This window comes from Scatophagus argus, chromosome 6, assembly GCF_020382885.2.
Source record: "Scatophagus argus isolate fScaArg1 chromosome 6, fScaArg1.pri, whole genome shotgun sequence".
Lineage (NCBI taxonomy): Eukaryota > Metazoa > Chordata > Actinopteri > Scatophagidae > Scatophagus > Scatophagus argus.
In genome coordinates this window covers 18377459-18393479 of record NC_058498.1, presented here as the reverse complement: position 1 = coordinate 18393479, position 16021 = coordinate 18377459, and the positions used below count along the sequence as shown (strand labels likewise).

General features: G+C 41.1%; 3 protein-coding genes across 3 annotated transcripts; all 3 read left to right on the top strand.

Annotated features, from left to right (window-relative positions):
* The first annotated feature begins 1464 nt into the window (after positions 1–1464).
* On the top strand, positions 1465–5804 carry LOC124060710 (CARD- and ANK-containing Inflammasome Adaptor Protein). The gene is made up of 4 exons (XM_046391966.1): positions 1465–2750; positions 2912–3095; positions 3691–3913; positions 4006–5804. Exons 1-4 carry the CDS (start codon positions 1571–1573, stop codon positions 4750–4752), a joined length of 2334 nt encoding a protein of 777 aa, XP_046247922.1. The 5' UTR covers positions 1465–1570; the 3' UTR covers positions 4753–5804.
* Positions 5805–6359: 555 nt separating this feature from the next.
* On the top strand, positions 6360–8995 carry si:dkey-86e18.1 (uncharacterized protein LOC557342 homolog). Its single transcript, XM_046392438.1, has 5 exons — positions 6360–6506; positions 6771–6811; positions 6904–6978; positions 7082–7271; positions 7966–8995. Exons 1-5 carry the CDS (start codon positions 6440–6442, stop codon positions 8538–8540), a joined length of 948 nt encoding a protein of 315 aa, XP_046248394.1. The 5' UTR covers positions 6360–6439; the 3' UTR covers positions 8541–8995.
* A 1523-nt stretch (positions 8996–10518) lies between these two features.
* Positions 10519–12258, top strand: faslg (Fas ligand (TNF superfamily, member 6)). The gene is made up of 4 exons (XM_046392439.1): positions 10519–10949; positions 11509–11551; positions 11662–11724; positions 11815–12258. Exons 1-4 carry the CDS (start codon positions 10671–10673, stop codon positions 12231–12233), a joined length of 804 nt encoding a protein of 267 aa, XP_046248395.1. The 5' UTR covers positions 10519–10670; the 3' UTR covers positions 12234–12258.
* The last annotated feature ends 3763 nt before the right edge of the window (positions 12259–16021 follow it).

Here is a 16021-nt window from a genome sequence, read left to right as displayed (position 1 = left end):
ATTTTTAGTCCGACTTTTATACACAATAAAGCCTAAACGTGAGACAAACGTGCTTTATAGCCCTTCTTCTGTCGATGAACCCTTTTTTGTTTTCTTTCCCTTTCTCCTTTTTCTGTTTATTCTTCTCTTTACAAAAATTTCCATTTGTTAGGCTCAAACAGACTATCACTCTGCATGTTTAATTATAACAGCAGCTCTGATTTCTCTATGTCTGCTTTAACCCGTTCTGATTTCTCAAACTTGGGACAGTATGACATCATTCCGGAAAGCGGAGTTCTTCCTTACCATATAAGGAGGGGGATCGCTCGGAAGATTTACGTCACGACGCAGGAGGCGTGTATTACGGGAAGTGAATCAACTCTGTAATCTCAGCATAGTACGGATTTGAGGAGTTACCAAGGGCAGATCAATAAAAAGATCATCACGGCAACCAAATTCACCCTACTGGATCTAAGAAATAAAATCAAAATAAAAGAAAATCACAATGAAAACATCATATCCAAATCTAATTCCGTTGCTAAGACTACATCCAAGTACTGTAGGACTACTAAGGATCGTTTAGACTTGAATACTTTGATTTTTTGCTACCTTATGTGGGTAATATCGTAATTCTTGCACCACTACATTAGTTTGAAAGTTACAGTTATTATTCACTGAAGATTAATATTATACACATAAAATAAAAAATATACAGTTTTATAGATTGGTTAAATGTAAATAATAATTATCTAATTTTATACATCTGTTTAATTTATAAAATTACTTTGTAAGAATGCAGGACATCTAAATGTAGTATTTTTACAGGGTGGTGTTGTTAAAATGATTGGAATACCTACACAAGATCATCAGAAGTTAGGTTTTAGAGATTTGAGCAGGATGGGGTTACCCAGGGACTGCACCTTTTCTGCACCCACACTTTGGTCTCAGACACTCACACACAAACACACGTGGGCATAAACACGCACATGCACACACACACGCACACACATACACACACCCCCCACACAGTCATGTTTCCATCACTTCTGGATACATTACATAGACTTACATTCATTTCCTGGTGGCTTAACCACCACCTAACCATAACAATAAACATTATTTGCCTAATTCTAACCCTTACTTTAATGCAAGTCTTCACCCTAATATTTGACGTTTTACGCTGTGAGGACTTGTGTTTTGTCCTCATAAGTAAGGCAGGTCCTCACAATGTGACACACACGCACACACAGAGATGAATTTCAAAAGGTTCTGCCACTATTTGCTATATTAAAATTATGTAAATTTAAAATGTTTCTCTGAACAGAGAAAACATTACATTACTATTTGAATTACAAAATGAACAGTGTGTGACTTGTCATAACTACCAATCTGTATCTAATGAAAACTAATGTTAGTTTGTCACATAATCTCACAAAAGGTAGGTTGAGCTGTTTATATTCGGTTGCTAGGGAGAGGTGTTTCACTTAGCAATATGGTACAAACCACAGACACTCACAGTCACAACCACAAGTTTTAACGACTTACTGCATGTGAAGGCTCAGAAAACCTTTAATTTCCCAGCTTATTTAAAATGTTTGATTTTCTCAAGAGTTTTGATGTTCAAGCAGCATCAAACTACATCAACCCGTATGCTGTGGATGTCATCCGAGCAAAAAGAAGGGATCTAGTTTATGGCATCTCACATACCAAGGATCTGCTGGATCATCTTGTCACTGAGGGGGTCATGACAGCAGCAAAGAGATCCATCATTCTGACAATCAGGACTCGCATAGATCAAAACTGCCGGGTCCTGGACATTCTGGAGGCCAGAGGTGAAAGAGCATGTCGGAAATTCTTCCATCCATGTCTCATGCTGGCAGAACCTGACCTTTATCAGCAAATCAAGACTTATGTGCGTGGTGTGAATGAACATATTCAAGACACAAGGAGACAGCTGATTGGATATTTGCTGGAGAGGGACCAGGAGTGGATTGGTAAAATTGCTGATAGGAATGTCACCCAGGAGACTCGTACTTTATTTACCTCCAAAGGAATTAAGAAATCTGGCCCTGAAAAGGAAGACAGGAGCACTGTACCACTTTTAAAATCAGAGGAGCACAAACATGCACAAAGTAAGTTAGATAAGCTCATCCACATGATTGCTACAGATGGGGAGGTCGTTCTGCTGGAGGAGCTTTTAGACAAGGCTGATATTAACGCTGTCAATTCATCCAATGAGACGCTATTACATGTTGCTGCTGAATATGGCCACTTGTCCATTATTGAACTCTTGATCCATAAGGGAGCCAGACTGGACCTGCAGGATAATAGGGGTCACACAGCTCTTCATAGAGCAGCCAGCAGGGGTCACAGTGAGATAGTCAGGGCCCTCATACAGGCCGGGGCGCCCATCTACACTCTAGATATACAAGGCAAAACCCCGATTCATCTGGCAGCAGAAAATGAGCACCTGAACTCTGTGAAAGTTCTGGTGAAGGAGGAAGCCAAGCAGTCTGAGAGCCGCACACGGGACATGTTTCTTCATTTTGCAGCCATGAAAGATAACTGGAAGCTGGCTGAGATGCTGCTGCAGAGTGGGGCTGCTGTTGATGTCACAAACAACCACAAAAAAACATCCTTGTTTTATGCAGTTTCCGGGAACAATGAGAAAACGGTGACTATGCTTCTAAATGCTGGGGCTAAAGTTGACTGTGATGTTATAATTGAAGCTTTTAAACTCAAAGAAGAATCCATTCTTCATCTGCTGCTTGGTGAGTCTATTCACCAATTACCGTGATAACTATACTGTTCTTTAATGCCCTTAAGTATGTTACACCACCATGCATGAGACTTCTTTTTTAAGATGTTAATTGCACATAAATAACGCATGAAACTGCAGACAGGCTTGCACTATATTTTGTTTAAACCATAGATAAAACCAGAGGAGCTCTGTGTGAAGACGCGCTGGGATCTGCTCTCTTCTCAGCTGTTAAACACAACCATGATGGAGTGGTGACTGTTCTCATAGAGAAAGGAGCAAATGTTAACATATTAGACAAGCAGGGCTACACTCCTCTCCTGTTGTCGGCTGAGCTGGGGCACACTGAAGTCTTCAGGTAAGTGTCCAACACGGACTGACGGAGGAGACACAATGACTTAACTGTTCTACACATTCACACTGACTGAATCTGATAGCTATGGGGTATTATTACCTGGAACTTCTCACATCAATACATGTTTAACGAGAATCAGATGCAGAGAGAGCAATTCCACCAACAAAGCAATCACTCTCTCCCTGATTTGGGGATTGGTGCATTGCTCACTGCCAAAGTAATGTTTTTATACTACCATCAGGGGGCACCACTATCAGATATTGTTAAATCTTACACAATAATAGCTTTAAAATTTTCTGTTGGGTCAACCATCTACACCACATAACCTATACACATACATCTTAACATTCAACACACACAGTACTTATACTGTACATTGACATAAATGTGTCGGATATAATTTACATATCCTTGTAAATTGTAAGGACAGTACAGTAAGTACAGATATGTACCAAATCACATGTCCTATATGTACATTACTTCAACTGATGCCTCAGTTGTTAATATTTACCATATTTGCTTTGAGTCAGTTTTTCTCCCCTATTTTCTAGTTCATCAAGTGTCGTATACCTTAAATAGTGACCTTTTTTCATTTCAGAGTGCTGGTAGCAAAACAGGCCAGACTGGATGCTACTTTATCAGACCTCTCCTCAGCGTTGCACCTGGCTGTCCACAGTGGCAGTTTGCCCATAGTGCAGATATTGCTGGAAAAGGGTTTAGAGCCCAACATTACTGGAGCTAAAGGGCAAACCCCTCTACACCTGGCAGCTCAGTGTAATAGGCCGGAATTAGTTGATGTGTTGTTAAGAGCTGGAGCACAGGTAATGGTCAAACTAGTTGGTCGTTAGTGTCCATTTTGTAGATGGTTATGTGGTTATGTGTGGAGTCTGAGAGTTGTGTGTCACTTCTTCAGGTAAATGCAGTAGCCCAGGATGGGTTGACCCCTCTGCATATAGCTAGTCAGCATGGCCATGTGGACACAGTGATTCAGCTCCTTCAAGGCAAGGCAGACACAGGAGTCCGAGACAGACTAGGGAGGACAGCCTTGCACTGGGCAGCCTCTTCCCAGGGAGGAAGCTGTGTGGACATGCTGCTGTCGGCCAAAGCCAACCCAAACACTACTGATAACAAGAAAAGAACTGCCCTTCACCTGGCTGCTATGGAGGGGAGAGCAGATGCTGTGACTTCATTGTTGTCCCACAGGGCAAAGGTGGGGGCTAAAGACATAGATGGATCCACACCTCTCCATTACGCAGCGGCTGGTGGGCATGCCAGTGTGGTATCAGCTCTTCTACAGGAATTCAACAACAAGGGGATAGATGGGAAGAATGCATGGAGGAAAACGCCGCTTCATGCTGCAGCAGAGAAGGGCCATGATAATGTGGCAGTCCTACTCCTGGAGGCCGGGGCAAAAATAAACAGTACAGATCACAGCAGAGACACTCCTCTGCACTGTGCTGCACGAGGTGGACACTCGGAGGTCGTGAAGAGGCTTGTGAACTGGGGCCGAGGTGTGCACATGGGACGGCAGAGGAAGGTGAATCTACAGGCTACCAATAATGTGAGGAAGACACCACTGCAAGTGGCACAGAGTGGAGACACACCAGCACATGCTGATATTGCAACTTTACTCATGAGGAAGATGTTTCTTATCAAATAAAGTAAGACACCTCAAGTCTTTGTGCACACAGGGGTTCCATTACCCTAAATGGTTCAGTCACATGTACGCTGACTTTGCTTATTTATTTATTTAGATCAGTGTTTGGTAGCTTTAAAAAAAGGTGGTTGAGGAAGTACAGGGTGGCTGCCTATCCTGCCTGAGTAAAAAGAAACTCAAATAAGTAAAGGGAGTTAAGGCACAAACCATGCTGATCGTATGTGTTATTGATTAATTGATACAAATTTGTATTGATGTAAATATTCATTCCTTGCATTTTATGATTACATGGTGTTTGTTTGATTATTATTTCATATAGTTGTGGTCCAGCCCTACGATTGACTGGCATCAAAATCTGCAAAAGACGTAAGCCGTGCTGAATAATTCTAATCTGAGTCGCTGACGATGCAACTCTGCATTTCTTGTGATGTGTCTTCCTGTATTATTGATAAAAAAAAAAAAGACCAACTAACAGGCAAGAAAACCCAACACCACCGCAGACTTCAGAAGGTCATGGTGGGATTTTTGCAACATCTGCAGTTCTTTGTAATTCTTTTGCTTCCCCCCACATCACTTTTCCATAGTGCTGCAATACTTAGAACCAACACTCTTGTTTCCGAACATGCTTTGTCACACAGACAGACAAAATATAGGTCTAATGATATTATGTAAAATATATTTTGAGGGAACGCAAAAGGAATTGACAGCAACAAATTCCACATAGTCTAAGTATCTCAGAGGAACCTAAAACCTTTGGGTAATAATATAAAGAAAAACCCTAATGTTTAATTACAAATGTTTACAGATGTTAGATTCAGTTACACAAATGCAAAGGAGTGCCATGAAAGTACCTGTTCAGTGGTCAGTTATAAATCAGTACTTAATAAGTTTAAAAAGTTTAAAAATTATTATATAATTAATAAAATTATTATTATAGAATTAAGGTTACAACTAAATACCAAAAACCTTTCTGGTTTTTCATAGTCTTCTGTAGTGAAGTGTGCCTTCTTCTCTTATCATTTTGCTTGTTCAGTTCAAAGCAATAAACCTCAATAATCATGAACCCCTTGTTTAATTTGTATTTGTTCAAGAAAAACATCACTTAGTATACCCATGTCCTAATTATAATTGATTTTGACGGAAATCAGAATTTATCACAAAAATCAAACAGCACATTCATTGGTAAATGTGATCTAGCTGAGATAAATGGTAAATGTTAAAGTTATATAGTTTTTAATATTGCTTTTAACTGAGATAAAGTCAACATCTATTAAGTCACGTAAATGGTCATAGCTGCATATTTTTACTAACACAACAAAGTGAATTTGCCAGAGCTGTGAATGCTGGGTGGGTAAGAAAACGTGCCACTGCTTTCAAAGTTTGAGATTTATCTGTTTATTTATCAAACCTGTGACTCTATTGTCGTGATAACTACGTGAGAGTCACAAATGACCTTGGCTCAGCACCTTTTAACTGTATATTCAATTTGCATTTTTTAAAATTGCTTGTTATGTTCATATGTAAAGCAGCAAAACAGAAAATCTTCCAAACATATCGTTTCGCAGGTAGGCCCATGAAGTCTCACTGAGCTTCTCTCGCGGTATGTTAACGTCATGTGACGCGGCTACTTGTGTCACGTGACGTTGTTTTGCTTGACCCGCGGGCTAGCAGACTCTAAAGTGAAGTTGAAATGGCGAGAAACGAAGAGAAGCAGCAAGGGAGACTGAACAGACTCTGGCTTCAGAAAGAGAGAGCGGGTAAGCGGCTAGTAGCCTTGTAGCCCTGACACACCCTGTAATTTGGTTCATGTTTAGAAAAACTCCGAGCTCTGTAGCTAACAGCTAAACTGTTAGCTACAGAGCGGCTGTTAACTGGCAGCAGTTGTAGTAAGTACAAAGGGTTTACATTAGAAAGTTTACAAGTTCCTTCCTGAGCAGTAGTATTAAAAAAAGATGGCTAACCTTTCCTTATAGTCCTGATTCATTTCTCCGAACAATTTTCTTTTAATATCTCATTTACAGAGGGACGTCTCAAAGATGTACACGAGCAGAGACCCAAACTGGTAATAAACGACGTAATGAATATCATTCACACTCTCATCTCATTTTCCTTTTATTCGGACTAACTTGCTACAGCTAACACTTGTTTTCACAGTCTACTCTTAATTCAGCTTCCTCTGTGAAGAAATGGATCCCCAGCATCAAGAATGAAATAGAATATTATTTGCAGGTAAGTTAGTGATGTGTAGAATTGCACAGTTGCACGGAGACAGTGTCAGATGGCACGGAGTGTTTTCCCCTAATGATATCTGGTTTGGTCTTTTCCCTCTCAGCAGTCCCAGCTGTCTCACTACCCAGAGAGGAAGATAGCTGAGTTCCAGCTGCACATTGAGGCTTTAGAAAAGGAGTACAAAAGCTTTGTCTCCAAGCTACGAGTTCTTGACCCCTCCTGCAAACATAAGCCATGGACTCCACGAGCCTACTGCAAAAGGAGGGCAGACACACTAGAGCCTTCAATTATAGGTCAGTGTGTTAAATGTTAACACTGCTCAGCAATACACACATTATAATACAACAGCCTTTGGATGTATTTTCAGTCAACTTCTTGTTTTGACTCTCTTTGTCAATTGAGAACACTGTTTTGAGTAAATTCACTATTGTAACTAACCGGGCGATTAGGTGGCTTCAGTCTACAAACACATACACAAACTGCTGATCATTCTTCAGCCAATAACACTTTAACCCACCAGCCTTCCTGCCGGTTTCTTCTTTGTCATATTACAGTACAGCACACACTGATCAGCCATTGGCAATCATGAGGATGTTCTACACACACCACCCACCTAAACATTGCAGACAAAATACACCTCTCCAGGTTGGGGACCTCATCTGAAGGGAGACTGGATTCGGCTTATTCCAGTGCATCCCACAGATTTTCAGATATGGGGAGTCAGTTTGTTATTGTGGTCCTTGAGACATTCCTAAGCTGTTTTTGAAATGTGACAGAGTGTATTGTCGGGGTGGAGAGAAGCTGCTATTGACAGGAAGAGCCGTTGCCATAGCGTAAAGTGTATTTGGTCTGCAATGTTTAGGTGGGTGGTGTGTGTCAAAGAACATCCACATGTTTGCCACAACCCTGCAAAATTTCCCTGCAGAACATTGCATTGTAAATAGATAATTAATGTTATTCCTCCATGCATTTTCACTCTCCTTACAGCAAAAAACCTTCGGCCCTGTGAGTCACACAACAGGAGCAGACAGCGGAGTGGAGGTGAGAGTGACTTGGCCTGCAGTTGGGCAGGATGTTGCAAAACCTCAGAGAGACAAGCACCTGTCAGACATTCAGAATCCAGCCTTCAAACCCCCGCCGCCATCCCCATCAGCCCCATCTTAGAAACCCCAGAGATTGTCTGTGCAGACCAGGACCAGCCCCTCTCCTTCGACCATACAAGACTAGCGGTGGCCGCTGCTGCGTTCAGAGGCCCGTCAGTTCTGCATGGCTCCTCTCAAACACAGAGCCTGGCCAGGGTGCTGCAGTCTGGCCTTCCAAATCTTGTTAATGCTTCATTAAGGCAGACATTTTCAGCCCAGAGCAGACACACAGAACATGATGTGTCAACAATGAGATCTGTTGTTGGACAGAAAAATGCCCTCCAAGACTGTAAGTCAGACTGTGAAGTGGTGGAGACGACACCTGGGAAATCATCCACCTCGGGGACAACAGAGGAGAGGATGGGTCATGTCCTGGGACTAGACTATTACTCTTCTTCTGACGAGGAGTGTGACACGTGATGTTTTTTGATCGTGAAATGTAACGGTCCACGTTTTTCTGCATTTCCAATTACAATCAAGTATTTTATAGATCTTCTGAAGATTTGTAAGTGGTGTCATATGGACAAAATTAATATTGTGATGGTTATGATGGCATGTCTGAGAATCACATGTGAAAAAAGCATGTGTCTGTTTTTGATGTCATGACAGATTTTAGTAATTGGGATAATACAATATGAAAACGTAAAAAAGAGCTGAATGTTGGTATTTAATTAAAAATCCAGTCATTAGTTAAGGGGAAGAGTTTCAAGTTTCAAGAAAGGCATGAGTAATGTTGTTCATTTCATGGTGAGAAATTCATTGCAATTTTCAGGCTTTACTCCATTTGTGTAATCAGTCATCCTGACCACAACTACCTCCATTATGCAACAGAAAGAAAAGAGATCGTGTGAGAAAGACAGTAATTGATCGAACTACTTGCTGATTCAGTGATTCATTTTCGTCACCTTGTCTGGTCTTATTAACTGGAGCAGCAAAACTGAACGCGACCTGGTTAGACCCCAAAACACCATCCTCCCACCTAACTCATTCTGTGCTGCCGCTGCAGCAGCTCTTGCTGCGAGGACCGCTTTCAGCATGACACTTCTGGGAAACAGACACATCAGCTTGTAAGGTGCAGACGCCCTGTGCAGCTTATGGTTACGTTTGACGTACTTGCCCTTTTAGTTAGAGCTCTGCATTCACACTACAGGGTGGGTTTCCCTTAGTCTCTGCAGCAGCCCAGAGAATCGAAAGCTTAGCAGCAGTGGACAGATCCAAAGGCTTTGGAAGCTTCCTTTGCTTTTAGCTTTTAACAAGAAAGACAACAGTTAATGGACTTTTACACATGTTAAAGACTTCAAACAACATGTAAGACTTCAAAGATGATACGAATCATGAAGAAGCATTTTGCTTCGGCTTGTCTTAGTGCTTGAGACAGCACTGCTGCAGCACCCTTCACCGCAAGACTGGTTATGTCTCACATGAAGTCCCATCCATGTGGTTGGAAAGATGCCCTTTATCTGAAACCACCAAAGTTTACTAGAAATTGCCAGGCAGTATACATGCACGTTTTCTTTACTGAATCACAGATGAGAACTGATATCTGATGGAAGCTGCTGCAACCACCGTGGAAGAGAAACGTAAACACTCTCTGTCCTAGGAAACAAACCACAATGATATTAACTCTTCAGTTTTCCTGTAAGCTCATCTCTGAGGTATTGGTTGGGGTTAATTCTCTCTGATGTACTGCTGTCTTTCGCTACCAGCTGTTTCACAAGCAGCCAGCAGGAAGGTAGAGACATACATCCTTTTCATGTGGCAGCAGCATCTTCCCACCAAGAATACTCTCTGTACTACTGAAAGTGCTGTATCACTGTTTACTAACACTCATAAAGACTAATACACAAGGACAATCAGTTTAAATAATAATAAAAGATTTTTAAAAACTGATTATTACTGAGTATTAAAGATATATCTTCAGAATCAGGACTTGGTTCAGATTTGATGATGTGCAGTGGTTACCCTGAAAGAAAAAAATATCCCCTGTAATGTTGAGAAGTGTCTTATCTGGGCTCCAAGATGAGTTAGATTTCATCTAAAATGCAGAGCAGGTGACTGTGGTGTTGCTCAATCTTTCCTGTCGTGGAATTTGTGAAATGATCTCATTTTGATGATGGTGGTTAGTGAGGTGGGGGTCAGCTGAAACCTCTAGCTTCCTTTTTCTCTACAGTTTTCTCTAAGCACATGCAAAGTTGAACTAGTGAAGACAACAGTAAATTAACGTTTACACAACCATGTTAAACAACAAAAGTGAGTCATAAAGATTAGTAAAGTGCTGTAGTTGTAAGTATCAACAAGTACTTAGCAGCTATGCAGACCAGAAGAGAGAGACGGATGAGCTGATACTTTCTTGACGTGTGAGTTTTTGAGTTTTGTGCACTTGTCTTCAGTCCATGGTACGTGTGGGAGTGTTTGGTGGGTGGTGATTATCTTGACAGCTGGAGCTTGGTTTTTTTGTAAGTCAGAGGTGCTCAGACAAAAAGATACACACCTCCTTTGTGCAGAGGCGACAGATACACACACAGCTTGTCTCACAGCAGGACCTGCATCATGAGCTGTGACCAGTCCTACCCGTTCCCGCAGGTGTTCCTCGTGGATGATGGCGGAGGTTCGCAGCACCCAGTTCAGCCGCCGAGTCTTGTACCCTGCTGGTCCTTCCCACCCCCCCAGGAGAGGGCCAGGAGCCATGGGAAGAGCCAAGGCTACAAGGGAGTCAGCCCCGGTGTGGCCCTGGTCGTGCTGATGCTCTTCTTGCTGGTGTTTGCGGCCCTGGGGTTTGAAGCCTACCAGATTAACAACATGCAGAAAGAACTGAGAGAGATGAGAGAGGTAAGGTGCTACTGGGTGAGGTGAAATTCATTGAGGCTTTTGGATTTTTTTTTTTTTTTTTGGTAATATGTTGACTGTAGCAGGAGCAAGAGAAATGTGACTGCAGTGCACAGAATATTAGAATCAGGTTTAGGAGTACTGATTGTTGACTCTTCGCAATGTAAGTAGTCCAGTAATGATGTCAATATTAAAAATATTTTTTGTGTAGATTATTACTTGGTGTGCTATTTTCCCTGGGTAAAGTTATGAACAAAAAAGGCGTGACTTCTCACAGCTTTGCTTGGGGGTGATAGAGAGGTGTAAGGTAGGAGAGTGGAAAGCTGAGCTGGAAAGTTAACACAGCTCTGCAAAGTTTAATAATTAATTTTCTAACTTCACCATGAGTTAAGGGGCCTCAGCTCTGCTCTGACATTTAAAAATGCAAACCAAGGCTTTTATCTGTGGTCACCGTCCACTGAGACAGGATTTCCTCCCTCTGACTTGTGCTCTGAGAGGACTCTCAGAAAGTGTCTGTGTAATGTGGTATTCAGATTCCTCTGTTTCTGTTTTGTCTCTGAAGGTTAACCCTTTGCCTGAGTTTAATGCGGCTCAGAAGCAAATAGGTGAGTGTACATATGTTATCACCACACACAAATGGTTACAAGCTAAAAGAAAATCTTGCCAATGGGGGAAAAGAAGAGGTGATGTGACTCTAGTCTGATGGATGTTTCAGGTCTCAGTGAACCTGAGCTGAAGGGAGGAGACGCAGACGACAGAACTGCAGCACACGTGATAGGTAACAGTAGTAACATTTGTAACCTATACTGTGTGATTCTCTATTCTACATAACAGTGGAGAAAGTGACATCATTTCTCTCCTCTTGCAGGGCGTATCGAAAAAGAAAAATTCTTCCAGACTTTGCGATGGGAGTCGCGGGTGGGTCGGGCGTTCATATCGGGAGGGGTGGCTTACCTGTCTGAGGATGGCGCGCTGCAAGTCAACGAGACCGGACTGTACCACATTTACGCACGAGTGGAGCTGATCTTCAAGGGTTGTTCCCCCACATCCTCGTTTGATCACAAGGTGTTTGTGAGGAGAGCAGGACATCCCTTACCCATGACCCTGATGGAGGCCCACAGAGCAGGTTTCTGCTCCCAAAGGCTGGGACACTCCTGGACCACAGAGAGTTACCTCGGCTCCACCCTGCAGCTGCAGAAATATGACAGAGTGTTTGTGAATGTATCACAACCTATGTATCTTAGTCATTCACATTATGGCAACTTCTTTGGTCTCTACAAGATATAAAGAATTTTTTTTTGGGGGGGGGGGGGGGGGGGGGGGGGTTTGTTGTATTTTGCGTATAGTAATTTTACTCCAGTGAAAGAATGTAAAATGCTCAGAATGTCTCAGGGAGGACTGAATCTTACTCATCACTTTACCCAAATGATTCCTATGTTGAATGTGAATCCTGTGAATCTCATGATATGAAAAGCCTGGTAATGTAAAAACACAGAGAAAATATTACACATTATCTTCATTTGCCAGCTGTCAAATTGGTGGTGCCATGAATGAAGCAATAAACAAATATTGTGCCTTTCATAAAAGTAAAGAGAGTCAGTTAACACTAATGGGCTGATGTAGTTGTAGCATCTTTAAAATATTTATTTTAGTGTGAATCTGACACTTGCAATGTTTTAATGTGTCCTTATGAAAGTGGAAAAGTGTTATATGATGTTTTTTACAAGTAAATAAAGATATAATATAGTTTGATGTTCATCATCTAGAGCATGTTTTCTGTAATGTAAATCTGAAAGTGTTTAATATTTATGCATTCTGCCATGTAGTAAACACCCACATGAGTTTTGTTCATGACCACTGGAAAGTAAAGACACCAACTCAAATGTGGTTTTGCTCCCAATAATGAGCTTGATTTCCATATATTCCATTGAGGTGCAGCAGAAGTCAAAAAACAGGCAGATTTGTGTTCTGAAAGTTACTAAAATGTGGAGAGAATAAACTTTTCCACATTGACTGAAGGTTTAGAATTTAGCTTGCACACCACACTGCTGTGCACATGCATGTTTGCAGTGTTTTTTATTCTTTTGGTTTTTTTGCAATTTAACACCCTCATTGCACTGTGCTCTCTTTTGTACACCGCAAACATTTATGTTAGTCAAGTGCGAGGAGACATGCAGGCTGGGCACAGATGGGGGGGACAGACCAACCAGTGACAGGGCTGAGGTGCGTTTCCTTCCTGTATGAAAATTGCAAGGGTCTCACTTGTGCACAGGCTGATTTTTGTGAAAGGGCTTGTGCTTCCTTTGATTCATGTGATAAACGTTTGACTGATTCCTGTTCATTTTGGTCTCAAGAACCACCTTGTGCTTCGCAACATGGGCTAAACAATCCTTATAAATTTACTGAGTTATCAAGACGTCCTGTTTGAGTAGAGCCACAGATCTGAGGGCGTTAGACTGCAATGCAGTATTTCAGTCTGCCATCAGCAGACTTTCCTTTGCAATTTGTTCCATTAATCACCCTTTACTCATCACCATACTGGAGGTTCAAAGTGATACCCTGCCCAAAGTCTTTTTTGTCTAACTTGAAAACAGTAATTATCTCATAAATAGCCTTTTGATGAATAAGTTCACTTTACTTAGAGGTGCCATTTTATTTGAAAGCCAAAGCAAGTGTTGCAGGGCTGTATATTTGCTAGAGTTTTAAACCACACAACGAGATACAAGATATGCACTGAGACTATCTATCGCAAAGCATTTCACATCTGAACATGAAATGTGACCACAGATGGGCAGATTTGATGCAGCATTTGTACAAAAGTTAATGATACAAGTTGGCTCCCAGAACAACTCAGGGTCACGATTAATGTCAGAAATTTTTAATTTAAAATGTGATTCAAACGATAGCTCTATATTTTTTTAAGAGTGTCTTAATAGTAACATGTTTGTATGTTTATTCAAAACATTATTGGTTTCTGTAATTGTTCCTCCTGTCCATACTGGCCATGAAGGCTTCCCTTCTTACTATAAACCCAATTTAAGAGACTGAGGTCTTTCTGTGCCAGTGAGTAAGATACTCGCAGGAACTCTTCAAAACCAGTATGTAAAGGAGTAACAAGTCCATGGACCAAAACTGTACGAAGGCAAACTTGAATATTTTGAACCATCTTTTGAAATTAGGTGTCTTGGTAGAGTTATTTGTTGTATTCAGAGGAATCAGAGTTTTGGCAGGCTTAAAATGTCACAAAGGCTCCAGTGGCAAAAAGTATCTTGACGGCCCTGTCTGGAAACTTTTGTGCACTCTGGATATGGGTGATATTTTAAACAATGTCGTGATTCCAAATTTGTGGCAACAGTTTGGGGAAGGTCCTTCCTGTTTCAGTGTGTCAGTGCCAGCGGGCATAAAGTCAGGTCTGCCATGTTTCAGTTCCAACATCAGTGTTGTAATTCGCTAATGTTGCAGCCCAGTTCTGACATCTAGTGGAGGGACTGAAACCAGGAGAGTGGAGACTGTCGTCAGCGCACGTCAGTGCGCATGGCCTCAAAATGAGCTGTTCAGCAAATCACCAATGAGTGTAAGAGTGTCCACATGTGCATGTACATGTGCAATGTGCACACGCGTCACTTGGTATGACAAGTTGCAAATGACAAGGAAAAACTATGGAGGCAGAGAGGACGCTGGAACAAAATGCTGAGTGCCTTTTTCACCTTGTCATTAGCGCCATCTATCAAAAATGTAATTCATTTACATACATTTACAGCTGTGAAGTGAAAGCAACAAGAAATAAAGCTATTCATGTTGTACTGGCCTGATGTTCTGCCATAACTCCTGATGACCTGATTTTATATGATAAGAAAATGTGTAAATCACACGTCTTAACCAGTCCAGTCTTTACCAAACTGACACAGTCTGTTTATTGTTCTGGTATCACCTGATAGGTAGATTAAATGGATGCACCGCCATATCTTTCAACTAAATCCCCCTTAAAAACCTTCAGATCGGATTGATTTGTTTAACGTGCCGTTATTAACTTTTACACTCAGCACTCTCAGCCAGCACTAAATGTCTTTTGTGTTATGCTGATGTACCACTTCACTACTCGTAACTTAAGCACACAAGCAGCAGAACAGAGACATCACATACAAATTTAAATTTAAACTCTTACTATTGAGCCGCTGGTAGTATGACAAAAAAAACCTCAGTAAATAAACCTGAGGTAGGCAGATACTGTAAGCTACATGAGGGCACCAAACTAACATTGCATCAAAGACAACAGCCATGATACAGCAGTATGATGAAAATACATATTTTAAACTGTTTTAATTTTGAAACTGTGCATCTTCGTGTGAATTTAAACCTCCGTTGTGAAGTTTATTTATACGCCAACAGGGGGCGCCAAACTATCACTCATGCAAATTCGACTCCAATGAGTGTTTAGGCTCATTTTCTTTTCTTTTTTTCTTTCTTTCTTTCTTTCTTTCTTTCTTTCTTTCTTTCTTTCTTTCCACTTGATCTTTTCATTTATTTATTATTGTTTTTGATTGTGTGCTTTTTAATCTGAGGTCCCTAAAGCTAAATGCATCAGGAAACGTCCCTCTGACTTCATTTACAACTGCTTGAAACAGGCTAACATTAATAATGACGTGCGATCATATCACATCATAATGAAATTAGAAAGCTGAGTTTAGTGGCAACCATGTGGCGATCCTGCCAACGGTGTGTCATGTGTAGATGTGAATAAAATAGGCCAAACGTTTGATTATCTCTGGAGCATTTTCCCTTAAAGTTCTCAGGAATCACATATAATGTCTAACCCAAGCTTCCACCCTCTTTCAAAATCATCAAATATCTTGAATTTTGAAACCCTGACCACGTACTTATTATTATATTTTATTCCTTATAGATGATATAGATAGATATAGATACAGATTCTACACATTAGCAGTAATGTGTAGAATTAGTATAACATCAGGGGTGTTGATCGTCGGTGTCCACAAACAATCTAGATGAAATGCTGTTAGGAACCCACTGATATTTCACAGATTGTGATGGATTGTGGGATACACTTAGCTCTG

What these genes read in the sequence shown, in the direction of transcription:
- si:dkey-86e18.1 (XM_046392438.1), top strand. Translation starts at nt 6,440, where the DNA reads ATGGCGAGAAACGAAGAGAAGCAGCAAGGGAGACTGAACAGACTCTGG. An exon ending in GCTTCAGAAAGAGAGAGCGG is followed by an intron (nt 6,507 to 6,770) that starts GTAAGCGGCTAG and finishes TCTCATTTACAG; the next exon opens with AGGGACGTCTCAAAGATGTA. An exon ending in ACTAGAGCCTTCAATTATAG is followed by an intron (nt 7,272 to 7,965) that starts GTCAGTGTGTTA and finishes CTCTCCTTACAG; the next exon opens with CAAAAAACCTTCGGCCCTGT.
- LOC124060710 (XM_046391966.1), top strand. Translation starts at nt 1,571, where the DNA reads ATGTTTGATTTTCTCAAGAGTTTTGATGTTCAAGCAGCATCAAACTAC. An exon ending in CATTCTTCATCTGCTGCTTG is followed by an intron (nt 2,751 to 2,911) that starts GTGAGTCTATTC and finishes TTTAAACCATAG; the next exon opens with ATAAAACCAGAGGAGCTCTG. An exon ending in GGGCACACTGAAGTCTTCAG is followed by an intron (nt 3,096 to 3,690) that starts GTAAGTGTCCAA and finishes TTTTCATTTCAG; the next exon opens with AGTGCTGGTAGCAAAACAGG.
- faslg (XM_046392439.1), top strand. Translation starts at nt 10,671, where the DNA reads ATGAGCTGTGACCAGTCCTACCCGTTCCCGCAGGTGTTCCTCGTGGAT. An exon ending in TGCGGCTCAGAAGCAAATAG is followed by an intron (nt 11,552 to 11,661) that starts GTGAGTGTACAT and finishes TGGATGTTTCAG; the next exon opens with GTCTCAGTGAACCTGAGCTG. An exon ending in AACTGCAGCACACGTGATAG is followed by an intron (nt 11,725 to 11,814) that starts GTAACAGTAGTA and finishes CTCCTCTTGCAG; the next exon opens with GGCGTATCGAAAAAGAAAAA.